This window comes from Momordica charantia (assembly GCF_013281855.1).
Source record: "Momordica charantia cultivar OHB3-1 chromosome 9 unlocalized genomic scaffold, Mcharantia_2.0 BLBB01000009.1, whole genome shotgun sequence".
NCBI classification, from domain to species: domain Eukaryota; kingdom Viridiplantae; phylum Streptophyta; class Magnoliopsida; order Cucurbitales; family Cucurbitaceae; genus Momordica; species Momordica charantia.
Genome location: NW_028275167.1, coordinates 25,503,060 through 25,528,824, shown reverse-complemented (window position 1 = coordinate 25,528,824; position 25,765 = coordinate 25,503,060). Strand labels below are relative to the sequence as shown.

General features: G+C 34.3%; 3 protein-coding genes and 1 long non-coding RNA gene across 8 annotated transcripts; 2 read left to right on the top strand and 2 right to left on the bottom strand.

The window, feature by feature from the left end:
- Nucleotides 1–1,164: 1,164 nt before the first annotated feature.
- Nucleotides 1,165–3,286, top strand: LOC111009981 (uncharacterized). Its single transcript, XM_022283229.2, has 5 exons — nt 1,165–1,737; nt 1,829–2,116; nt 2,203–2,509; nt 2,598–2,696; nt 2,783–3,286. The coding sequence occupies exons 1-5, from the start codon at nt 1,444–1,446 to the stop codon at nt 2,896–2,898; spliced, it is 1,104 nt and encodes a 367-aa protein (XP_022138921.1). The 5' UTR covers nt 1,165–1,443; the 3' UTR covers nt 2,899–3,286.
- A 723-nt stretch (nt 3,287–4,009) lies between these two features.
- Nucleotides 4,010–7,315, bottom strand: LOC111010251 (Pentatricopeptide repeat (PPR) superfamily protein). Of its 5 annotated transcripts, none has more exons than XR_002601338.2 (7): nt 6,956–7,181; nt 6,761–6,867; nt 6,574–6,670; nt 6,291–6,434; nt 5,243–5,455; nt 4,801–5,092; nt 4,010–4,635 (listed from the first exon to the last, which is right to left on the bottom strand). XR_002601338.2 is itself a non-coding variant. In XM_022283609.2 (7 exons), the coding sequence occupies exons 2-7, from the start codon at nt 7,004–7,006 to the stop codon at nt 4,889–4,891; spliced, it is 816 nt and encodes a 271-aa protein (XP_022139301.1). In that variant the 5' UTR covers nt 7,007–7,109; nt 7,188–7,315; the 3' UTR covers nt 4,010–4,888. The 5 variants fall into 5 exon arrangements, 3 of the variants coding, with proteins under 3 accessions (XP_022139301.1, XP_022139302.1, XP_087973864.1); XR_002601337.2 differs by having other exon boundaries at nt 4,010–4,619; XM_022283609.2 differs by adding an exon at nt 7,188–7,315 and having other exon boundaries at nt 4,010–5,092; nt 6,956–7,109.
- Nucleotides 7,316–10,119: 2,804 nt separating this feature from the next.
- On the top strand, nt 10,120–11,892 carry LOC148209257 (uncharacterized). Its single transcript, XR_015787349.1, has 4 exons — nt 10,120–10,560; nt 10,629–11,023; nt 11,098–11,193; nt 11,294–11,892. It is a non-coding gene; the product is annotated as an uncharacterized LOC148209257 (long non-coding RNA).
- A 7,409-nt stretch (nt 11,893–19,301) lies between these two features.
- On the bottom strand, nt 19,302–20,155 carry LOC111010214 (thioredoxin H1-like). Its single transcript, XM_022283565.2, has 3 exons — nt 19,976–20,155; nt 19,776–19,898; nt 19,302–19,686 (listed from the first exon to the last, which is right to left on the bottom strand). Exons 1-3 carry the CDS (start codon nt 20,060–20,062, stop codon nt 19,555–19,557), a joined length of 342 nt encoding a protein of 113 aa, XP_022139257.1. The 5' UTR covers nt 20,063–20,155; the 3' UTR covers nt 19,302–19,554.
- Between the last annotated feature and the right edge of the window lie 5,610 nt (nt 20,156–25,765).

Genomic DNA, 25,765 nt, shown 5'->3' with positions numbered 1-25,765 from the left:
ATAAAAATAGTAATATTTCTTCAAGTTTAAGATAAATATTACAATACTTATTTAAGATGAGGTGTGAATTGATCAAATTAAAAGTTTAAGATAAGTGTTGTAATCTTTACATTGATACACATTTACAAGTTTGGAGTAAATACTGATTTCTTTTTTAAGGAAAAAAAATATAACATTACAATTTTGAGGGTCCAATAAAACATGTTGATGTTACTAGTGCTTTTAACTTTCCTTTTTTATTTTTTGAGTTCAAATAGAAAAGGTACTATGGGCGGTGGGAGTTTGAACCTTTTCTTATGAGAGAAGTTGGTTGGTATTGTATTGACTCACGATGTATAGATTGAAACAATATTTAACAGTTGAGCTACACTCCTATGTCTTATTAAGGTAAACTTTGAAGAGACTAATCTCTTCTTATCGTCGACTTGCATGTTAGCAGAAATGTTTTAGAGGTGGTCATCTTCAAGACGAGACAATATTAATTGTAAGAATGATTAAAAGTTAGGGAGTAGAGACCTTGTAGTTGATTCCCCTCATTAGATGCAACACTCCATACCACGACTGTATTCCTAGTAAATATTCTAAACACAGAACTATCTCAAGTCGGCTGACAAAGAAAGAAAAAAGGGTTTCGTCGTCTTTTTCCCGCTTTCACCTTCGATTGCGACTGAAGCGGACTTCCCGGTCACTGATCGTACGTTTGCCTCTTGGTAACGTGATCAGTTCCCAAGTGTCGTTCTTCTTTAGAGCCTCCATTTCAGCAGAGGTTGAGGTGCATTGATCCGACTACAAAATCTGTATCTCCACATGGCAAAGACCTTCTTGTACACGTCCTCGAAGGCTGCATTTATGGGGTCGAGTTGAGTCAAAAGGTATGGTATAGCAACATTTCCGAGCGAGCCTCTGGGATCTCCTGTAAACCCCCATGATGTGGTAAAGGGCTCCAAAAGGATAAATTACGTTGGAATTGATAAAATTCCGTGGAGTTCATAATTGCATAAAAAGAGGAGAAGTAGTGGCTGCGGTGCGTCAAATTAGAATGGTTGAGAGTCGAGAGTAAAAATTTGAGAAGTGCGTAGAAAATGGACAAATGGCAGTTAGTTTGCATGAAAAGACAAATGTCTCCCAGAACTGTTCAATTATTCCTCTTGTTTGGAAACTCTGTGCTCTCTCTTCTCTCTCTTGTTTTTGAACTGTCTCAAAGTAACCCTGAAACCTTAATAAAAAGCAACCCTGTCTGTCATCAACAACATTCTCTACTCTCTCTCCTCTGCCTTTGTTGGGCCCTTTCATCCTTCAAATCACAGCAATTTCAACTCCTCCATTATTAAAATCCCCTTCCTCTGCAACTCCCAACTCCAACTCCAACTCCACCTTCTGCTTCTTCTTCTTCTTCTTCTTCTTCTTCATACCCAACAAAATTCTCCCTTCTCTCTCTACTCCATGGCCGGAGAATCCCTCGACCAGGCCCGCTTCTGGCTTCCCCCCCACTTCTTGTCCGACCACGACAACCTTGCCGGAAAACCCACCACCGCCGCGGCCTTTCCTTACGACTTCGCCTCCTCCGCCCTCGATTCGCCGCTCGAATCACTCTCCACCGACGACGACAGGGAGGACGACGACGACGAGGAGGATTTCCTCGCCGCGTTGACTCAGCGGCTTACTCAGTCCACGCTTCGTGATTCTCAAAGGCTTATTGCTGTTCCTCCACTTTCACATAACCAATCCAAATCCGAGGTACCCATCTTTTGTTTTCTTCTCTTCCACTCTGTTTTTGCTTCTTCTTTGTCTGATTTTCCGGCGGCGGCTCTGTTTCGTTCTTTTGCAGGCGAAGGCGGCCTTGGCTGGATCTCCGCAGTCTACTCTAAGTGGGTTTGGCAGTTGGTCGGCGAGTGACGGAAGTCCAAGCGGCCCGTCTCAGGCGCCGTCGCCTCCGACCACCCCTTTCGGTGGCGAGAATAACACATGGGATCTCATCTATGCCGCTGCAGGGCAAGTTGCGAGGCTCAAATTGAACGGAGAAGGACTTATTGCTCCTCCCCAGAGTTCTTCAGATCTTGTTCCCCCCATCCAAAAACACCTTATCGGAGCTGGATTCCACTCCCAAGCTTCACCGGTACTGTAAATTAGCTTCTTTTCTTCTCTCTGTTTACTCTATTCTTCGATCTGAAATTATTTACTCTGTTTTTTACCCTGTTTCAGTTCGGAACAGAGTTTCAGAGCTGTTTTAACTGGGGAAGGCAAGTGAAGGTTGAGAATCAGCAGATCCAGCGCCGAGGCGGCGATTTTCACCACGAAAATGGGAGATTTCTTCGTCCTGTAGATTTTCCCCAATCCACATGGCCTTCGCTGCAACCCCCTCACCGGAGAAACCCTCCTCAGACGTGTGCTCCAACCATGCCCCCCGCCTTCCACGGCGGCGGATCTGCCCCCAAAAAGGAGTGCGCCGGAACAGGCGTCTTCTTGCCTCGCCGATACGACAACCCCCCTCAATCCCGTAAAAGACCAGGTACTTTTTCGTTTATTTTTCACAAATTGGAATCTGGGTTTCTCGAATTTGAACTTAAATCTTATGAATTGTTGGTCTATTTCTTCAGATAGCGCCTCGATTCCCCTGTTTCAGGGGATGAAAGTTCAGGTTCCGAACCGATCTGCTCCCCAAACGACGTCGAATCGCCGCCTCCCGCCGAGCTACGGTGAGCTGATTGAAAACACTCGCAAATCTATGAGATCTGTTTAACAGCATTTTGCTCTAACGAGTTCTAAATTCTGGTTTCTGCAGAAGCTTTAATGGCCCAAAGAAACGCCATTTTCGCGCAGCAGAGGTTAATTTATTCCCGGCCGGCGGAGAGAGGAAAAAGCCACGAGTTTCTCCTTCCTCAGGAGTGGACATACTGAAACAACACTACTGAAGGTGGTTTATGATTGGGAAAAAAAGTGCTTTTTTTTTTTAAGATTGAAGTGTTCTTTAGGGTTAGGAAACAATAAAAAAATGAATTTAAGGGTTGTAATTTAAGAAGAAAAAAAGGATTTGTTTGCAGGTTTTAGTAACCAGTTAGATTTTTATAGATGAAGAACAGAGTAAGAATGCGGTGTTCATTCATCAGAAAGAGGGGAAAGAAAGAGAAAAGGGAGAGATTTATAGAAAGGGGAGTTTTAGGGAAAGATGGAACTGTAATAATTTTTGTGGGTTTCTTAATAGAAATACATAGCTACAGACCCTACTAATATTAAATAAATTCTTTGTTAATTTATGAGTAGAAGCAAAGTTGTTGTACTTTTCAAATTTTTGTTGTCATTTTGAATTGTTCATCAACTATAAGTGCTTGGGAAAAAGTTTCACTTCTAAACCCATCAGTTTCAAAAAAAAAAAAAAAAAAAAAGCAACGTAAGAAAACTCTTTGAAATTAAGCCCTAACAAGACAGACATTAAGAATGTAGTAAAAAAAAAAAAGCATTAAAGACTCGTTCGGTAACGTTTTTGTTTCTTATTCCCGTTTCTTCATTTTTAATAAAGAAAAATAAATTGTATGGCTCAAACATTTATGAATTCAAGTATGACTATTTTTATTTATGTTTTCGAACAAAATTAGAAATGGGAAGAAGAAGAAACCTGTTTTTGTTATTTCCAAAATTTCTATACTAAACCGATCATGAGAAGAAAAAAAACTAACTTTTTTCTCTCTCCCCAATATTTTAGTGAGATATGATAGATTAGACTCATTTTACCATAAGGTAAAATTCGAACATAACACTCATCTAGATACAGTCTAAAGGATTATATTGATCTGGTAAGTATATAAATGTACCTATATATAATCTAAATCCTATTTTGATTGAGCTTAATTTCATAGTAATTGATACATATTTCTAATTATGAAGTCATAAGTTCAAATCCCCGTCTCTATTTATACTAAAAAAAAAATATTAGAATATTTTTCCACCTAAAATTGGCTTGCCCAATATTTAATTTCAACTTATGTAGTTTAGATACAGGTTAACGATAACATTTTGGTACAAATACATGAAACCATGTTATTAATTTGTTAAAATTAAAATAACAGAAACTAAAATAATAGACATTTAGAAAGCTTACACTAAAATAGAACAAATACTAATATTAAAAGTTTACAGATCAGCATACACACGTGGTGGAAGCATGGGCATGCCCATATGGTACGTTTTATGAATAGTTTTTTGTTGGAGCGATGGGACTGTCCTCTGTACTTGACAGGAATGGCATCCTCATCCAGCTGGGTCTGGATCTCCACTTCTGTTTGAATTCTGATGCCATGGATTGGATCTTCACATTTATTAAAATACTGGTTCTCAATTATTTAAGATCACTTTCTTTTTTTGTTTGTTGGGATGGATTGTTCAAATCCCATCTTGTATCAAACTTTCTGTCCACTTTTCTTTTTACATAATTCTACCACTGATTTGATCAAAAGCTTTGTCCACACTTGATGGTGCTTCAGTTTGAAGATTTCAAGCTTGATGTGAAATATACTCAACCTGCACACCATATCTTATCCAAGTTCGACAAATGGGTCGTTCGTCCCCCATGAACATCTACTTGTTTCAGACCCCGTTTGCTGTTTCGTTTCCTACCTCGAAGCCTGAAAGAGAATCAAGCTTCCAGAAAACAACTTCATATACACTATTTTCTGTTTTCATTTCCTACCTATTTAAATCTTACAATGTTTGTATTATCTCTGTAGCGTAGAGGAGAAAAATAAGACTGAAAATCTAGGTTCCAGCTTGCTTAAATGCATATAATCGGGACCGATAGATATGTACCTCATGAACTTGTCCATGCTAGAGTTCAGCCATCTCTGCTTCTTCAGTAGTTTCAATAACAAATCTCTTCTTTTTTTTTCAGTTCGATTCATCTTTCATCATCTTCATCCCATCCATCTCTTTTCACTCTAACCCTCTCACCTTTAAAGTGTATATATTTCCATTTGCAGCCATATCTTTTATGGACCATTTTGCGGTTTTCTTCTTGACCTAATTTCTGAAAGGCACGTGCGACTCTTCTAACAGTATCTTCATCTGGTTTTACACCTAACTCCTCCATGTCTGCAAATATCTGTATCAAGAGAAAGAAGAAATTGAAGCACAAGATCATTGATGAGGATATGAAGAGGAGAAGATTGCAGAAAACACAGGTGTAGGGGGTGTAAGACTAGAAAATAAGAGCACAAGCGATGCCAATACGTGGGGTCTCCATTATCGATACCTCGATAACCTTATCTTGCAAGTCATGATGATCGTACAAAGAGATCATCCTAGAAAATAACTGCTTAGAGATGGAACGTGTATGCGTATGCAAAATCATGTTCCATAAGGATTCGGCTTCGTCCACCCTCTTGTCCATATCGAATGCCAGTAAAAGGGAGTCATATGTTCCCATTGTGGCTCCTTGACCCTTGCTTAACATCCACTTCGCCACCTGGGTAATAAGAAACATCAATTAACAATAGGACGCGGTGGAAGAAACAATGTTCGGCCATTGAACAGACCCTCATCAAGCCAAGACACTTCGCAAAAAGGCCATAACTTATCAGTTTCCTAGTGGAAGGCAAAAGGCCACTATAAAATATTGTATACAGAAACTACCATGAATAGCCCAAGATTTACTATGGAAAATGGACTCTGAGGAATTTACATTGGCAAAAGACAACAGCTCTTCTTCTTCTACAATTTTTTTAAGATAATCTTTTTACATGTCAAAAACATAAGTAATGAGCAAGTTCAACATTGTGGCTTCCAACACCATAGCCAGTCTCGGTGGTATTATAGTTCGACAAACATTTTTCTCAGACAAGAAATCGCTATTGTTTCATAATTCAAAATTCTGGAACTGACAACCATCAATTCTTTGTCCATAAAGCTAAACCTTAAACAAGAATTAGACAATTTGATATACCAACCAAATCTGAAGTGGTTATCTGTCTATAAGTAATTTTCCTCCAGTCATATTTTAACCATAAGAAAGTCCAGATGAGCAAGGTTCAAGATCAAAACTTCAATAATAAGAACTGAAAACACCACAACCAATCAAGCCAATGCCACATTACAATAAAAATCTAGCACACGAGTAGGTTAGCTGACAAAAACAATAAGCAAAGTAATAGCTATAAGAGCTGGAGAAGATTTAATCTTAATAGGCACAACTTCATAGTTTAGAATCAAAACCTAAAATGTCTATCGATGAGAATTCATAATGAGCGATATACCAATATGCCAAAGGCTCAAAAGACAATGAGTAAAACATTGATTCATACTTGAATGACTCGCTTCCATTGACTTCTCTTCCTCAGTATTCTTAAAGCTTTAGCAGCCGCAATCAACGGAAACTCTGTCTCCCAAGCTATCCACTTATTTAACGCTCCATAGACAGCTTCTTTTTCATTAGGACATTGGGAGACCTGACAGTAAAGGACAAAGAGGAGGAATATCACAATATGTTAAGGAAATCAATTAATATGAAATCACTTGGCATTTCCATGCTTTCATCTCAATATTGGAAGGGCAATTAGAAAGAAAATTATACAAAATGCAACATACAATTCTAACAAGATTAAGGGCCTTTTGCCCAGAGCCAGCAGAATCTCTTTTCTTCCATAAATGATGCGCCTCCTTCCCAACCTTCTTCACAATACGCCTACATTTAAGCAAAGAACACTAAAATCAAAATTCTGGGGTCAATTTAAAGGAAACCCAGAAACCAAGAATAGAAAAGAAAAAAGAGAACCTCTCAATTGTGGGGGAACTAGTAAACGGCTGCACGGCTTGGTTGTGGGAACACTTGAAACTAGCGGCTCTAAATGTCAATTTGTTGAAATTGCAAATGCAATCTTTCTGAAAGCAAAAGGGGGAAATTGTCCGATTAATCACTGAGAAATTGTAAAAACGAAAATCGACGAAAGTTCAAGGTTTCGTGGCTTGCCTTTGGCACGAGGGTGTCAAAACCAATTGAGGTTCCACGGTAAACCGACATCAGATTTTTCTTAATTCAACGCTCTGTGAATTGGGTACCAAGTATTATCAAGAAATTGGCCTCCCGCAAAATGGGGATGATTCATCCAGAAGGAAGAAGGGCTCTAGAGCGGAGATGAGAGGCGATGAACACTACAGAAATGAATCAGAATGCATGAAAGCAAGAGTTAGTGAAGCTGTACCTGCAAAAACTTGGTTTCGGGATTTCTCTTTTGGGGTCGAAAAGAAACAGTGGAGCGAGCGTCTTATCTCGCAGAGTGAATTGGGCAGAGTTAATGGAGCAATTTTTTGGTTGTCAATTGTTTCTAAATTGTTTAGGGAAATTTTATTAAATGACTTTTTCATAAAATATTTCCAAATAAATAAATAGTTATCAATATATAATTTTAAAGACCAGTAAACAGGGAAATTGACCGATTTGACTCAAAATAGTTTTTGATTTGCTCAAATGACCCAAAATCAAATTTTTAACTGTTTCAACCTAATTTACTTTTTGCTGACAGTTTAGAGAGTGTGCAAAGATGAATATTTCCTTCACTTTTGACACAAGAAGCATGAAGGGAGTACTGACGATGAAGTTACTAAATTCTCGGCCGTTGTTGAAATGTACCCCGAGTGAGGTAGTTGAAAATGTCTTTAATGGGCGGGGTTTGACCGTGGTGGGCAATGGCATTTATCCAGCCGGGAATTATCAAACCACGGGCGGGATGTGAAATTACTTTTTTACCACTGGATTTAAAATGTAACCGTTGGTATCATTCTTCCATGTTCCTTTCGTTTCTTGCACATTCGGTTTCGTTTTCCTCTGATTTCTTTGTTTTTGCTCTCGTTTCTTCTGCTTTCGGTTTCCATCTTGACTGATTAATTGCATTTTTCTCTGAATCGCATCCCCATATGAAGCTGGAGGTTAGCACATTATAGTTCTTATTTGTCGATGTTAGGGTTTCTCACATCTGAACAATATCTGAAAGTTGCGTGCTGTCTACATTTGGGTTTTTTTTTTTTTTTTTGCGTGTTATGGGCGTGGGCATCTATTTTGTATTTCTTTTAGTGGATTCTCTTCACTTCTAGGTCTCCCAATTGCCGTTTGTGTGATAGGTTTTTAATTATTTTACGATTTTTTATGTAGGTGGTTAGGGCGGATTTAGAGATTTTTTGTCTGTGAGTGCATGAGTTTGTTGGATTGAAGAATTTTGCTGCCGTCGAATGTAGTTATCGTCGAGGGTTTTTGGCCGAGGTTCCACCATGAATTGGGAGAAAGTTGTTTGCTGTCAGAATTCACGGCCACGATCTCGGCCTTGGTGCGACCGCGAAAGTAGAAAGCTAAAATTGACCAAACTAGGTTCTGTCATATTTTTCGGTTTCACCATGGTCGAGATCGTGCCCGGGAATTATGGCAGAATTGAGAACGTTTGAACGAGAATAGCATTCTGCCATAATTCCTGGTCACGATCCTGGTCATGATCCTGGTCACGGTCTCGGCCATGGTGGAATTGAGAAATATGACAAAATGGGTGCATGAGATTTCTGTTTCTCCTTCCTTATTTGTTTATTGTTGTTTCTGTTATGCCTTTGTTTAACATGTGTATTTGTACTTAGGTGAATACTAAGTATGCATATATTGTTATATTTCAGGTTTATATGAAGGAAATGGTACCTAAAATTCCTCCGTCTAGCTATTAGTCTGCAAATTTGACTTGTCTATCCTACATAGGGAGCACGACCAAGGCTATTAAGAGTAAACTAACTCCTAGGCAATTTAGTATGTTTAGGAAGACCATTTTTGGTCATTTGATAGATGTGGAGCTTGCACTTAACGACCTACTTATACACAACCTACAGCTTAGGCAACTCGTGGATAGTCGACCGGACGTTATTACTATGGACGTGCTTCGTAATAAGATATCTTTCGTACTGAGGGAATTTAATCTCATTATAGGCCTAGACTATAGTAGGCGCCAGATTCATAAGGACACTTTTCTCAAGAGGCTTAGAGAGTTGTACTTTGAAGACAAAGTAGACATTTTACTTAGTGAGTTCGAGACGAGATACTTGGATATGCAGTTTGAGAATGACCTGGATGCAGTGAAGGTATCCATGGTATTCTTTGTGGAGCTTGTGCACTTTGGGAGGAAGAGGAGTCTTAAGATGGACACTACTAGGAATTGTGGATGACCTAGAGGTGTGTTGTAGTTATAACTGGGCTGAGACGTCTTTCGAGAAGAACATATGGAGTCTAAAGCGTGCTTTGGACAAGAAGGTGAAAAATGGGGGATTGAGGAAGACGTATAGTCTGTACGGTTTTCCATGGGCATTCCAGGTACAATTTTCCATGTGGTTCATGTTTTCTTTTTCTTTTGTAATACATTATGTTCCTTTTGTGTGACGTTATACTGTGGCTTGTACAGGTGTGGGGATATGAAACGATATCTTCGTTGCAGGTCGTGTTGCACATCCAGTTAGATCTGATGCCATCCCGCGCATACTTAGGTGGAAACGCGGTCATTCACCTGCATGGGTTGTTCTAGAGAAAGAGATATTTCAATCTACATCTGTAAGTTTTACACGAAAAAATGTATACCATATGGTGTTTATTTGCATATAGTGCAGCATAATGCGTATTTATATCTACAGGCTAAGGTTGTTATACGATTGTTTGCAACAGAAGAGGAGGAAAGGTTCATGGGAAGGGTATTCGACCCACCAGCCGTTGATGATTTCGTTGCGGAGGAGCCGACGCCCGACCAAGTGCTGCCTCCAATGGAGGCTGGTGTGCAGGATGACGCACACATGTTCATCCTGAGATTGTGATGATGGACGAAGGGGTGCATGGTAAGGTGAAGGCCAAAATTGGGAAAAAGCGACGGTGCAAATGCAAGTCTAATTTGAGGATCCTCACTGAGCAGGTAGCTGCAATGGATATGTAGCTTGTCGGTGTAGAAGAGGTAGTCTCTTCTATGGACAATAGGGTTGCCGGTATGGAAGGCGACTTGAAAACCATTCGGAAGTTCCTTCGTCGTCTAGTTAAGGTGCGTACCAGTTCAAATATTTCCATTGTTGTGAAATGATTATGATTTGACACTTCTTTCATTGTATGCAGGGGCTACCAGTCGACACATCTGATCTTAGAAAAAAAATATTGGTGGCAACTGCGAATGAGATGCAGACGGCACTAGAGGTGGTAGTTGCCCGAACATGAAAGAGCGTGTGTTGGATGGTAATAGCGGAGAAGCTGGGGGTGGTAGTAGTGAGGTACAGGAAAACACCGATGCAAAGGAAACGGAACCTGAAAAACGGAGTTTTGACATCGGTCAGGATTTGAGGGTCTTAGAGGATCGAGAGGTAGTTGAGGTCCGAGCTGTTGCAGTGGAGGTTGGATCTGTTATGAAGGAAACTGATCCCGTGGTTTCTGGGGAGGTCACAAAGGTCTCAAATGATATTGACGAAGGGGTTGGTTCAGATACGAAGTAGTCCCATGCTCAGGAAGAGCGACTTGTTGAAATACCAACCGCTACTGAAGCCGATGCTGAGGTACCACTTCCGCAGACGCCCGAGGTAACTATGAATTACAATATACTTCATCGTGTGTTATTGAATATGAGATAACTTAATTAGTTGTTTAGGACATAAGCATGGACGACTTCTCGGAAACGGACTCGAACGAGCTAATTGAAGTACACTCGCAATTGTCGGATAGCTCGTCAGCCATGGTGCCAGATGAATCACAGGACGTTTGTGTACTATCCCAGCCATTTGATCCTCCTCCATGTCGTGGTGAACGAAAAAGGAAAGAATCGTGGAAGCTTCGAGGGTCATTCGAAGTTAAGGTGGGCGGCAACGTAAGAAGGTGATGGTTTACAATCCTTTAGCAGCGATTCCGAGGGAGCAAGGTAAGAAATTTCAGGCCTAACTAGATAACCCGAACAACCGCCGTTCAACGCGGACGACGGTCTACGCAAAACGAGGAAAGCAATGGTTCTGCGACATCTTAACACCGCATAAATGAAGTTCGTGCGAGGTACGACCTAATTCCATACCATATACACCTTACGCGTACATGTAGAATTCTGACTATGTAACTGTATCTGACAGGTAGTCGATTCATTGGTCATGTTCGTGCGCAAGAAGCTAGAATTACGTACAGACTTGTGTCATTGGAGGTTTATCACTGGTGACGTGGTACTCGCAGTAAGTTTCCATACTCACTTAGTATATTTACGACCACGAACGATCTGATACTCACTCAGTTTCCATACTCACTTTCATTTATTTATAATATTCTCTATAGAACTTCCTTAGGAGATCTGATGGAGTGTACGCTTGCATGGAGTCTCATGATGCCATTTCTATGAGGGTTGCACTTGATTATGACTGAGAGGGACGAGCAAAGACTATTATGAGCTACATGGACGGTAATCACCCGGACTACGAGACACGGTGGATGAATGTTGATGTCGTATATGTACCATACAACATCGGTGGTACACATTGGATAATGGTGTTTATAGTCTTCGAAGAGGGAGAGCTTATCGTGTGGGACTCGTTCGTTGCCATGACTCCGCTGCCAGACTTGGAACATGCGTTAAAGACCATGAGTTGTATTGACCTGGCACTTATATGCAAGGCCGGTGTTCGGTTGAAGAGGTCGGATATACCAATCATGCCATGTCGGATCCGTAGAGTTTCATCAACACCCCAGGAGGGAGATGGTGATTGTGGGATTTTCTGTGTCAAATACTTTGAGTACGATATTACTGGTTGTAACATGGATACCTTAACACAGGATCGGATGCCCTACTTTAGGCGACAATTTGCCGTTTAGATGTGGGCAAACAAATCCATCCTTTGAACAGTTTTACTGTAATCCCGTTACTATACTAATATCATTGTAGGCAAAATTGAAACAATAAAATATTATATGTAACATTAATTCCAAGTCCAAAATGTATTAAAAACATGACCGTGAATTACCATGTTTTTTATGGCCATGAAATATATAATTTCAGGGTTTTAACATGTAGTTGGTAGAGCAGCCTCGGGCGTGGTGGACGAAATTCACGACCGTGAATTTTTCCAGATAGCATGTTGGCATAACATTTTTAACGCAATTCAAGCCCGGGAAATATTCAAGATTAACATTTTAGGTATGGACGCGACATCAAAAGTTGGCATAACAAAATAAGCAGGGTAGAAAGGTTTACATCATAGTATAACGTTACAACGAATCCAAATAGAGTACAACGTTTTACACACCATTAGCGTCTGATTCAGTAGTTCTAAGTGGCTGGCAGCACGTTTTTCTATTGTGTCTCATGTTGCCACATCGACCGCATTTGTGGACTTGGCGGGTCTCCCTAGCGGATGGTATTCGTACAGTTTGGCGTCGGCTAACACGTTTTACAAGTTTGGGTGGCTCCACTTTGAACTCCACAAGTCCTCAGGTAAAATCTAGTCGTCTACATCGCCAGGGGGTACATAGGTTCGGCATATGCGATAATCAAAGTTTGGAGACTACATATAGGTGAGCATAGTGTATACCTGTTCACATTCCGAATGGTTGCCACTGCAATAGTAGGGGAGCAAGGGAACTGAAAGTAGTCAAACTGTTTACATCCACAGGTCCTTGTATTTAAATTCACACGCACCCTTTTCAGTCCATCGCTCACCTCCAACTCGTGATGGTCAATGGGTGTGATGGATTGTGTTCGAGCCAGGTTCTCTGCAGTACGAATCCTTGTCTCACCATAGTTAGTAAGGATAGTTTCGCGACTAGATGCATATGTTCGCCTCTCGTAAAACCACCGCTGCAACAGCGCTCGAACATGTTCAAGAAGTGCGATTACTGGCAATGCACGTGCATGTACAAGGACTGCATTCATAGACTCCGCAACGTTGGATGTCATTTAATTGTACCTCAATCCCGGTTGAAATGCATGTGTCCATCTATCAAAATCAATTCCTTCCAAGTACCTTTGGACCTCTAAAAATCCTGCAAGTCGGGAGAAATAGTACCTAAACTCTGACTTTCAGAATGCCTTTGTTGCTAGGATGAAATTTTCTTGAATAGTATCGTTCTTGAACTTGTCCTTTAAGTTTGTGGACAAGTGCTGCATGCAGATTCCGTGGGACACGTTTGGAAAAACATCCCTAATGGATTTTGTAATGGTCACGTGCCGGTCATGTACAAATAATAACCTATCAACCTCTCCAATATAACGTTTCACCATTTGCAAAAACCAAGTCAAAATATGATTTTTTTTAGAGAAAATAAATAAATAGAAAGATAAGTAAAAGTTACAGTGAAAGAAAATTGAACCAGAAAATAAAATATAATTTTCAGAGGAAAAAATAGATTAGGAAGAGAACAAAAGTTTTAAAAGATGAAATTTTAGAGAGGAAAAAGTTAGGAAAATATTAAATTTTTAGAGAGAGAAATGAAACTGGTTTGTTAGAAAACAAAAACAAGAATAGAGAAAAATTTGGAGAGAGACAAATAATAATAAATATTAAAAAATATGAAAATTTTAGAGAGAAATTTAGAAATAAAAAAAATTTAGAGTCAGAAATAATTTTTTTAGAGATAAATATGAGAAAGAAAAAAAAAGTTGAGAAAAATCAGATTTTAAAAAACAGAAACTCGTTTTTGAATACTAATTTTTTTTTTGAAAGTTACATAGAATTTCAAAATGGTTTTTGAAAAACAAAAAACAGAAAATTGAATTGGTTATCGAACGATCCTGTTTTTGAAAAACTAAAAATCAAAAACAAAAAACCAAAAACCAAAATCGAAATAGTTATCAAATGAACTCTAAATGATTGCCTTCTCAAAATTTAAGGACAAATTAACAATCAACAAATTTTAAAAAACCAATAAAGTTTAGAGACCAAAATTAAATAAACATAGAATTACATGGACTAAAATAAGATTTGAACCTAAGAGTTAATATTTTAGAAATTTATTTTCACAAATGTCTAAGTTTTCAAATTTAACACTTTTAGATTTCTGCATTTAGGATTTTTAATAATACCAATTTTACCCTTATTTATTGTATTTATATTTACTATTGTTATTTTTTTAAAATGTAAAAGATTTAAATGATTAATTTTGATTTTGCAAACCTATTGTATGCCTCAAACCAATTATGTCCATAATCCTTAATTTACTCAAATTACAAAAGCGCTACTACAAATTATACATTCCATGACATTTAAAAACTGTCATTAACTTAATTCTTGACAATTAATAACCATCATAGATTAAGGTATCAAGGAAAAGGAGAGCGTAACAGTTTTTTAAAATTGTCATTAATGCAATTATAATGACCATTATAGTTTGTCATGAATGGATCATCCACCATTATTTAAAAATGTCACAAATTACTTATTTATTAATAGTTTATAACGGTCAGTAAATGAGGCAAAAATAATACTATCCAGTCAACAAAAATGTATTGACGACAATTTATAATTGTCATAAACAATATTTTTATGATAATTAATAAATGTCATGAAAATTTTTATAATAACAAATTAAAATTATCATGAAACATTAAATAATGACATTCTATACATGTCACAAAAAATTGTATAACGATAATTTAAAACTATCATGATATATTTAATAATGACATTTATTTAGAATCATGAAAAATTGTATAATGACAACTTTCGTGTTTTAAACAAGAGTTTAGAAATGTGAATAGAAGTTCAACAATGACATTTTTTAATTGTCATTAAACGATTTTCAATACTTTTTTTTTTGTCACGAAACCTATTTTATTGACATTTAAAAATGTAATTTTTTCATTATAAATCTATCATGAAATGTTTTAAAAAATCGATTTTCTATAATTGTACCTAGTACCTGTCAATTGTGACGTATTTTATATACAAAAGCATATCTATCAGTATAGTAACCTCATACAAATACAAAGTATTTATACATATAGTAAATTATATATACATAAACTAAATATTTATACATAACATAAACAAATTATATTCAAATGTATATCAACCCCGAACATAAACAAATTAAACTATATTCCAAGTAACTGCTAACCCAACAAAAAAATGGTTCAAACACCATTCTTCACTTCTTAGCTCGCCATGTTTCTGCATACTCTTCTTACAAAACCTAAGCAATTGTACAAACCTCAAATCTTAACATTATCATGATTTCATATTCGAATTTAATTACCCATGATTTCAAATTGAAAATATACCCACGATTTTCTGCAAGTTTCATTACTCACGATAAGTATTGATGAATCACATATACTTATATAAACTACCCACTTAATACTTATTTATAGATATAAAATACATCTAGGTATAATCAATAACTATTGAAGACTCAATCTCATAAAAACTTATATAGTGTTATATCAAACCACAATTAACAAACAAAACTAAAAAAACTACTCTATCAATTTAGACATCCTAGCAAATGCTTGATTATAAGATACACCTATATGATAAATATAAAATATATCTGTCTATTGAGTTCTTATAACTACCCACTTAGTACTTATTTGTAGATATAAACTATATCTGCATATAAAAAAATGAGTATCGAATTCACGCCTTAATTTTACACCACTTAAATTATTTATCGATTCTTTGACAATATGGACTCTGAAAAAACTGAATTGCTCGATGATGATAACTAATTAAACTATATAGTACAAAAAATTGTTCATCTAAAGGTAATTTTTTCATTTAAAGGTAACTAGTTAAACTAGATATAAAATATATCTGCATATAAAAAGAAAAAGAACTAGTTAAATAGTACAAAACTAGTTCATCTAAAGGAATGAGGTTTCGAAAGGAAGTATTGTTCAAAACCGAAATCGAAAACTTTACAGGAACGAGATTAAATAGTAGAAAACTAGTTCATCAAATGGAATGTGTACCATCCTAAAGATATATGGGTATGGGAAATATATCATGGTGAGAAGAAGACGAAACAAACCTCGACTTTAGAATGGTGAGAAGCTTGACAGGTGGCCGCGACGAGAACAGAGTAAACGGTCGGAAAAATGGTGTTTGTGGAAGATGAAGAAACCGTCGGATAAAGGGATTTGAAATCTAACCTCCAAAATCAACCATTTTTAATTTGATTAATTTATTAATATTTAGGTGTAAATAAAGAAGGATATATTGGTAAATTTTTCATGGGTATCATCTTAAAGGAGGTTATTTTATGATAAAAGTGTAAATTTTGTAGACTGGATCATTTTATGTAATTATAATCTCTAAAAGTCACTATCAATGTACTAATCTCATAATGTCTTTGATGAGCTGTTTTGGAAACTTATTTTCATAAATGTCCAATTTTCACAAATTTTATGGTCTTAGATTTCTAGATTTAAATTTTTGTTCGAATGCCAAATTTGTCCTTATTTATGGCATTTTATATTTATTATAATTAGTCTTTTATTTAAATGCAAAATATTAATGTTCCAAATTTGATTTTGTAAACATTAAATTATCGTGGGACCTAAATCAATTATTCTCATGATCCCCTAATTTACTCCTTAATATATTCGACTAAAGAATGAAATTTATTACAAAATATTCAATTATTCTCATAATTCTCAAATTTACTCCTTAATATATTCCAGTAAAGACTGAAATTTATTACAAAATATTTTTTCATTTGATTCCAATTTTTGGCTAAATTCCAATACTATAACCATTAAAACATACACTTAATTATATGGAGATATAAACTATATATACGGTTACTTTTTCATTTATATGGAAATATAAATTATATCCGACTATAAACTTAAGCAATATACATTTAACAAGGTGATATAAACTATAGCCATTATAACATACACTTATATGGAAATATAACCTATATCAGGCTATAAAGTATATACGACTATATCCACCCTCTACAATTAACAAATAGAGCAAATAACCTACATAATCAAATATATACGACATTACCATCTAATACTTTTTAAATACCAAAAAATCGACCACCAAAAAACAAAAATAAAAAAGCAAACCTAGAAACAATAATAAAAAGCGAGTGAATTGGAACCAGGTTGCAGAAGACGGTAACTACAAAAAACGGAGAACACTAAGAAGACGAGGAGACGGCATATGAGGAACAATGGTGAAAAGTGAGAGAAAATGAAAGACGAACAAAGAGGAAGAAATAACTAAAAATTAGGCAAGTTTTTTTTATGGGGTGGAAAGGTGCATAAATTTAGGGATTTAAAATGTAAACTCCAAATCAACTATTTTTCCATTTTAAATTTCCATATCTTAATAATAATTACATCTATATAAAAAATGTACATTGGTAAAATGCATATGAGTTCCATCATTAAGAGAGTGTATTTTAAGATCAAAGTGTAAATTTTGTAGAAGAAATCCATTTGTGTAATTACCATTTCTAAAAGGTCTATCAATGTACTAATCTCTTAGCCTAAATCATAAAATAAATCGAAACTTTTAAAATCATAGGTATGAAATTAAACCTAAATCATAAGAATCGAATTAAAATTACTTTTAAAACTATAATAACCAATCCATTGAGATTAAGTTTAAACCAATCTTATTTTACTCCTTATAATTTACATTAAAAATCATTTTAGCTATTGTCATTACTTTTTTTATAAATTAACCAAAAATATATATTTTTGCCAAATATGTATACTTTTGCCAGAAAAAAAAATGGTACAGAATGAGAATACATCCTCTCAAGTTCTTAAATTCTCTTAATCTCTGAGGGAGAAAAGAGAAGTAAAAAGAAATCTTCTTTCGAATCCAATCCGTTTTCACCAGTTCTTCAAAAGTGCATGTTTTTGGACACAATTAAGTATTAACCATAAAAGCATCATTCTTCCCATTATTCCATCTTAAACAGTTTATATAAATTAATATCTATATTTTTTTTTCGTGCCACATATTTATCTGTTCCTTAATTTTCTACTTTGATTTCTTTTTACTAAAAAAACTTTGAATTTGTTTTTTACATTTAATTTTAAATACTTATCTTCATTTCGACGTTTGTGTGGGGTGCTCTATACTATAGAGTCTATATTGTTCATAAGACGGCTCCAAAAATATTTCACACAAAAGACAGAGACGACTTCAATAATATTTTAGATTATTTTTACTTGACCTTTAAATTTCTTTATTATCGTTAATAAAAGGAAACTAATCTGTAGGTGATATCATATCACAATGATATTACTTTTTTTTTTTTTTTCATTCAACTTTTTGCATTACGGTCCATAGGTTTGAGATTTTTTTTAATCCAATACGTGGGGTAAGAATTCATAAACTCTTATTGAAGTTTATAAACAATAAATTAGGCGTAGTTCTAATATATATATTATACCCTATTTTGTCGGACTGTAATTCAGGAGTTGGATTTGAGTTGATCAGGTGAGAGATATTTTGGACTCTAACCTAATTGTTTAGGATTGAAAGTTTCTGGCCAATTATATACTTTTGTCCCTATTTGGGTCGTTTTTCAATTTCGTATTTATCTATTTAATTTATGGTTAAAAAACACTTTTAATCCCTGTAAAGTAACAATTTAGTCTCGATCTCAACTTTAGTGTGTAACGATTTAGTCCCTATACTTTAAAATTGGTAACAGTTTAGTCATCGAACTTTAATATGTAACAATTTAATCTTTATATTTTAAAGTTGGTAAAATTTACTCCTTATCTGATTTTTTTTTTTTTTTTTTAAGTTTGTTGCATGTCTATAGATTGGTAAACTAAAGAGGGACCAAATATGTTTATGAATTAGAAAGATTAAATTGTTATATAATAAAATTTGACATTTAATTTTAATAAAACTTTTTACGATAATTAAGGACTAAATTATTACAAATTTTAAACTACAGGGACTAAATCGTTACAAGTTAAAATTGAGGTACTAAATTGTTAGAGGAAGTATAGAGACTAAATTATTACAAACTGAAGTTCAGGGACTAAATTGTTATTTCAGTAAAAGTACAGGGACCAAATGCATTTTTTAACCTTAATTTATTCAATTAAAATCTTTATGATTGCTAATATTAGATATGAAAATTCAAAATAAATCATTTCTATGAGGTTGTCAATTAGCATTCCAACCTATTAATAGTTCACAGTAATTTTAGGTCAATTACTCTGCTAAATTATGGTTATTTGGGATGGCGTAATAGGGATGAGCCTTCAAACATATGGTTTCACCTATTATAAGGTCTTGAGTTCAAACATGATATGATAAATATGACAAAATATCAATCGGATAGAGGTTATAAAAAAGGACGAATATGATCTCAAATTCTCAATATAGCACATAAACATTTAAATTAAAAAGGTTAGAAGTTGAAGATTACATAACTCAACTTATTAACAATAGAACATTAATTATTAGCCTCACTTGAAGGTAGAGGTTAGAATACCCCGTTTGATCAACTCACAAAAAAAAAAAAAAAGAAGAAAACTTAATTTTGCTAAACTTATTTTTCAGCATATTAATTGTTCTCTATTATATATATCCATCCTTCATCCTTGTAGAGCGGTTTCATGCGGCATGTTTTGATAGAGTGTTTGTTAATAAATCTTTGTTTGCACCCACGAACTTGTCCACCAACTTCCCATTTTTGAAAAATTGAAAGGAAGGAATGGCACCCACTCCCAATTCATTAGCAACTCTCTGCGCAAAGAAAAGGAGGAAAAAAAAATGTAAATAATCCACACTTAGCCGCCAGGTTAATGAATAAGATTAAGCAGTAATTAATTTACCATTAGCTCATCGACATCCACTTTCAAGAATATGACATTGCTCGTCTTCTTGGCCAAGTCTTCAAGAACAGGAGCCATGGCTCGACATGGGCCGCACCATGTCGCAGTGAACTTCACCACAACCTGTCAATAATGAAAATTGGTTGATTAGCTACGTCAAAAACATGTGGAAGAATGAAGAATATGTAATAATACAATACCAGTTTGTTGTATTTTTTGGCTTTGAGAAGCTGCTGCTTCCATGACCCAACACTGCGGCATGATACCACTTTCCCCATTTCTGCCATTTCCAAATCTCTTTACAGATCAAGAAAATTAATTAAACTGAGAGCTAAAGGAAAGAAATTGATAAATAAAACTGTATGAACTGTGGAGAAATGTAGAGGTGAATGGGTGAATTTATAGCAGTTGGAATGATGGGACAAAATTATATTAAACAAACCTGGAGCAGTCAGCCGTGGGCATCGAAAGGACAAGAATATCTCAACACTTTTTCTGAGCAAAGCCATTGAATTTGAGCATCAAATGACACATATGACAATATTTCTTTAGCTAAGGCATTGAATTTGAGTTTGAGCAGCCATGGAAGCATCATTCGCCAGTTCCATTTTTATTTTCTTTCTTATTTTAAATGCTTTATTCATTCCCATATTTGTACTTATGTATATAATATATATATATATATGTGGCGGATATTTTTTACTTTGGAGCTTTTCTGATATTTTTACATTATAAGATTCTCTTTAATTTATACTAGTTTAATTACTACCACGAGGAGCATATTTTTTCTTCTAATTAAAAAATAATTCCAAACGTTTAATTATTATGTTAATATTATGCAATTTGTAATTTTATAAATAACTAAAATTAATTTATGTAATTTTCATCATAAAATTATTGTTAATAATTTATGTTAAACTGCCTCTTATTTTTATATATATTATAATATATTTTAGAGTTAAAAACAACTTAATAAACTTTTATCAAAATAAAAGCTATTACGTTGAAAATTATAAATTTTATGGTAGTGGTTTAGAAATCTTGGGGTGCTAACTAACAAGAAAATGGAGTTCAAACTATTGATTAAAATTGAAAATGGTAAAAGAAATATATATATATATATATATATAGTGGATCGACATTAATTCACTTATAATTTTATTTTTATGAAGTTTCAAAATTTGGGCATATTTTATTAAAATGGAAAAAATTGAAAACAAAAAGAGAAAATATGAAAAGAAAATAAGAAGTTAGAAAAATGGAAGATGTGAGGGTGTTTTACTATTTACACGAGTGAAAAAAATGAAAAGAGGAAAAAAAAAGGGTTTAGCGGTCACAAGTAAGAATTTTTAAAAAAGGTGTAAAAGAATCCAACTTAATTATTGAAAATGGTAAAAAATCTCAATTACCCTTCAAAATCGACTCCATTTCCCGTTTCCTTCCCCACATCAGTTTTTTTAATACCTGTATATATCTACTCACTAAAATAATTTTATTATCCTCTTTGTATATATACATACTAAAAAAGTGATGTATTCTTCTTTACCTAACGAGGATTTATCTTTAGAAATTAATCAATTAAATAATATTTTCTTTAGAAATAAAAAATATTTATTGAAAATAATTGAAAAAATAAAATAATAAATTGGGTAACTTTCATGTAGGAAACTCGATTCCCACGAATTCCTCGTACGGAATCACTACTCCAATCCCCACGAAATCTCATGGGAAATTTTGCACGGTGGAGATTAAATGAGGGCAGGAAGCCTTTCTCGTCCCACATGCAAACATCCTTAATTACCTCGATATTGTACTTTATTTATTGCTAATTAGTACACGCATATGTTTTTCATAACAAGACTAATCTGGCTACTTATATATTTCTTGTTATTGTCTCTTTTCTAGATATCATATATTATATACAATTGACATTCAAACTGTGCCTATCTCATACTCTATATGAAGCTACGTTTCAAGATAAAGGATTTAACGGGCACAAATTTGTGGAGGTGTATATCACAACCAACGTTAACTAAATTAAGCTTTTAGATGGGTAGTGATTAAGTAAAAATTGTACAAACAAATGTGGGAAAGATATTTTAATCATTTCAAGTTTATATTTTTATATGTATTTGGCCAACAAAATGTCTTATAGAAAAGATAATCCATATTTTTTTTATAGATTTCAACTCTGGTTACCACATGATTGAGGAATTATTTAAACTTATTTCTAGAAATTAAAAGATAAAAATACACCATTTACAATCATATTAAGGATCACATGTTGATAAAAGAAGGGACCTTACATATATTTATTATAGACATTAGCTAATCTCTTATTGCCAACTGATTTTAAAAATGGAACCACATGAATAGTGATATGGTATCAGAGTGAAAAACGCTCAAACGAGTAATTGATCAAAAAATAGTATCCGACCAAGATCGATGAACCAAAAGAGCCCGATCTTTCGGTGCAAAGGATACTGAAGTGAAGTTAAAAGGCCTATATATCCATCAGAATGTCCCTAAAAAAGTCTTACTTTAAAAAATGCCATGAAGAAGAATCACCACTTTTGAGCACTTTTTGGGAGTGCATGTGAATTTGGACGACATTGCCCCCAAAGAAACAAATAAATTAAAAAACCATAAAAGCATATAATTAAGCATCCAATTCTCCCATAATTCCATTTTGAATATTTCTGTTTATGAGAAGTACTGCAGGCGATTTGGACAAACCAAATGTTCAATCGACCATAAAATATATATAACCATCAATTTTCCACATTCCATTTTTAAAAATATTCTATATAACAAATTTGGTCCTCGAGATTGATTGAAAAGACAGCTTAGGTGCACTAAAGTTCGCCTTTTTAAAAACTTATTAAAGGGGAGAGCGTCAGGACGGACTAATTTAGTTAAACATCACAACTACTATTTCTTAACAATTTCCCTGTATTTTTTACTTATACTTGAACTATAATACAATTAGCTTAGTGTTTGTTCATTGGTAGAAACATGTCACGTATTTGATACAATAACAAATTAGGTAGAAACAAGTCACGTATTTGATACAATAACAAATTATAATGATAAAAACTATTTGTGAAGTTTTACCCAGCCACAAAGTAAATCGAAACATTAAATTTATAGGAATCCGATTGAAATTAAACCTATATATAAGGATCAAATTGAAATTACTTTTTAAAACTATAATAACCAATCCATTGAAACTACGTTTAAACCAATCTTATTTTACTTCTTACACTTTACATTAAAAATCATTTTAGCAATGGTTATTATTTCTCTTATAAATTAACCAAAATATATATATATTTTTCCTAAATACGTGTACTTTGGAAAAAAAGAAGAAACAAAAAAGAAAAAGAAGTTCAAAGTACATCCTCTCAAGTTCTTAAATTCTCTTAGTAAAATCTTCTTTCGGGATGTCATCTAGAATCCCAACCGTTTTCAACAGTTCTTCAAAAGTGCATGTTTTTGGACACAATTAGAGCATCACTATTCTCTCATTATTCCATTATAAATGGTTTATATAAATTAATATTCATACTTTTTTTCTTTTTTTTCCGTGCCATATGTTTATCTATTTTTTTAAATTATATGGGATAATTCTAACACATTTGTGCATCTCATGTTTCTTCCTGTCCTAACGGATTTTGAGACAGTTGGACAGAGTAGTGCATGTCTTGCATGGTTGTATTGAGAATTGTGTCGAGCTAGTCGATCCAATACTTTAGAAATAGCAGGACCACTTATACTTTTGCAAGTATGGGCTTGGGATAGATTTCTCATTATTGCTCCACAACACCATTTAGTGACTCCTGATCAATACGTAGGACGTCCTCTTAGTGCCCGATGAGTTTATTTTTTTTATGTTATATACTCAAAATTTATATAATAAACTATATGCTATATACTTAAAACTCATTTCATAAACTTGGAGATGGATTGAAGTTTTAATTGCTTCTGAGCAATCCACAAATATGTTGATCCAATATCGCATATGTTTTGATCAACTGGGTCAGGTAAAATTTGTATTTTATTTACTACTTATCAATAAATAAATATCTATGTTATTAATACATTTATTATTAGTTCTAGATTAATTGGGAACCATATACTCTTGATATTATGACTTTATTGCATGAATATTGTCATAATGGTAGAGATATATGGTTAACTGCAAGTCCTCTTATATGTTTTCATATTATTGAGTTTCATCAACCAAATCCGGTCTTACGACAATTTGGGCTAAGACAAACTATTCCATCATATTGTGATACGGACTCGCAATTACATAAAGTAGACTTGCGAGGAAAGCATGATCATGATTGACGACACCAACATGCAGCATATATAACAATGTGGCGTCAACGTCGTGACCGATGTGTAACAGGTGATGTACAGGCCGACTGCCTTAATTGAGTATTTAGATTGATATAGTTCTGTCACGAGAAAATAAATTACACACGAAGGTGCTTTTTATGATCAAATGGTGAGTATTACATTTCTTAAATTAATAATTAATTATGATATTAATTTAAATTTATATGCTTTTTTTTTTGTGAAACTTTTTTGTCAGTGAAGTGCAGAAGATTACAGTAAAACATAATATACTGTAATTGGGTTCTTTATGTGAGAACTTCATTCAAAGCACAAACATTCGGGAGGACACTAGTAGACCAGTTTCTTCCAACTTTGAGAGGAGGCGCGCTCGTCGTAGACGCCAACCACCCTAGATGATAATATTCAAGATCAGCCTCCAACAGTTGAAGATCAGATTCCAACTACTCCAGTTCAGTCAGATTTTATTATGATTCCTACACCTTCAGTTCATATGGATATCGCATCAAGTTCAATTCATCCACAGCTATCACCTATTGAGGTAACGCAACAAGATATCGATAATATAATTCATCATCCAGCATCACATATTGATAGGCTTCAACCTCGTCGTGGAGGTCGTCAGTGAAGACAACGACCATGTGGTACATGAGTTTTTATCTATATTTTGTAATATTTCAATTTGTTTATTTTTCAATCAACTCGTGTAATAAACTGAATTAATGGATTTGAATTTAGTTTATAATTGAACTTAAATTTAAGTCCACTTCCCGAATTCTACCAGTAAAATTGAACCATAAAATATCGTTTAAAGAGATAAGATAAAAAAAAAAACAAAACAAAACAAAATTTGTGTGAACTCGTGTACGTTGTACACGACTTTGGGTAAATCGTGTACATCGTACACGAGTTCAGTAGTCGTGTACATGGTACACGACTTTAGGTAAATCGTGTACGATGTACACGAGTTGAGTACTTTTGTACAATGTACATGCTTTAGGATAAATCGTGTGTACACGATTATTCCACGTCATCTTCTACGTCTAAAACGTGTACATTGTACACGAGTTTTGACTTTGACCAAACTACCCTACTTTAGTCAATACTTTTTGAAATGAACCTATTTAAGACTTATTATTTTATTTACATTTTTTTAAATTTTATTTTGTAATTTACATTAAATTTGTAATTTCTTTTTTAATTTATAATTATTTGAAAAATTTGCCGTGTTTTTGGGCACAATTAACGATAAAAGCATATTATTCTCCCATTATTCCATTGTAAACAGTTTATATAAATTAATATTCCTACTTTTTCTCTTTTCTTTTCGTGCCACATGTTTATGTAATTTTAGGTTCGTTTGATAACCATTTTTGATTTTGTTTTTGTTTTGTCTCATTTTAGTTTTTGATTTTTTATTTCCTGTTTTTAAAAAAACAAAAACATATATGTTTCATAATCATTTTTTGTTTTTCTGTTTTTAAAAAATAGAAAACCAAACTTTGATAACCATTTTTAGTTATCTATTTTTAAAAAATTATAAAATTGAAAATACATATTAGAGAAGAGAAAATTCTATCTGGAATAAACATGACAATGGTGTGGGTGCGAGTGAGGATGCTCTCCTC

Bases quoted from the DNA above. Each gene is read 5' to 3' on its own strand.
- LOC111009981 (XM_022283229.2), top strand. From the start codon at position 1,444: ATGGCCGGAGAATCCCTCGACCAGGCCCGCTTCTGGCTTCCCCCCCAC. The intron at 2,117-2,202 runs GTACTGTAAATT...ACCCTGTTTCAG, and splicing joins TCCACTCCCAAGCTTCACCG to TTCGGAACAGAGTTTCAGAG. The intron at 2,697-2,782 runs GTGAGCTGATTG...TGGTTTCTGCAG, and splicing joins CCGCCTCCCGCCGAGCTACG to AAGCTTTAATGGCCCAAAGA.
- LOC111010251 (XM_022283609.2), bottom strand. From the start codon at position 7,006: ATGTCGGTTTACCGTGGAACCTCAATTGGTTTTGACACCCTCGTGCCA. The intron at 6,435-6,573 runs GTATGTTGCATT...CTTTACTGTCAG, and splicing joins CCCTTAATCTTGTTAGAATT to GTCTCCCAATGTCCTAATGA. The intron at 5,456-6,290 runs GTATGAATCAAT...CTTATTACCCAG, and splicing joins AATGGAAGCGAGTCATTCAA to GTGGCGAAGTGGATGTTAAG.
- LOC111010214 (XM_022283565.2), bottom strand. From the start codon at position 20,062: ATGGCAGAAATGGGGAAAGTGGTATCATGCCGCAGTGTTGGGTCATGG. The intron at 19,899-19,975 runs GTATTGTATTAT...CATTATTGACAG, and splicing joins CCAAAAAATACAACAAACTG to GTTGTGGTGAAGTTCACTGC. The intron at 19,687-19,775 runs GTAAATTAATTA...TTCTTTGCGCAG, and splicing joins TGGATGTCGATGAGCTAATG to AGAGTTGCTAATGAATTGGG.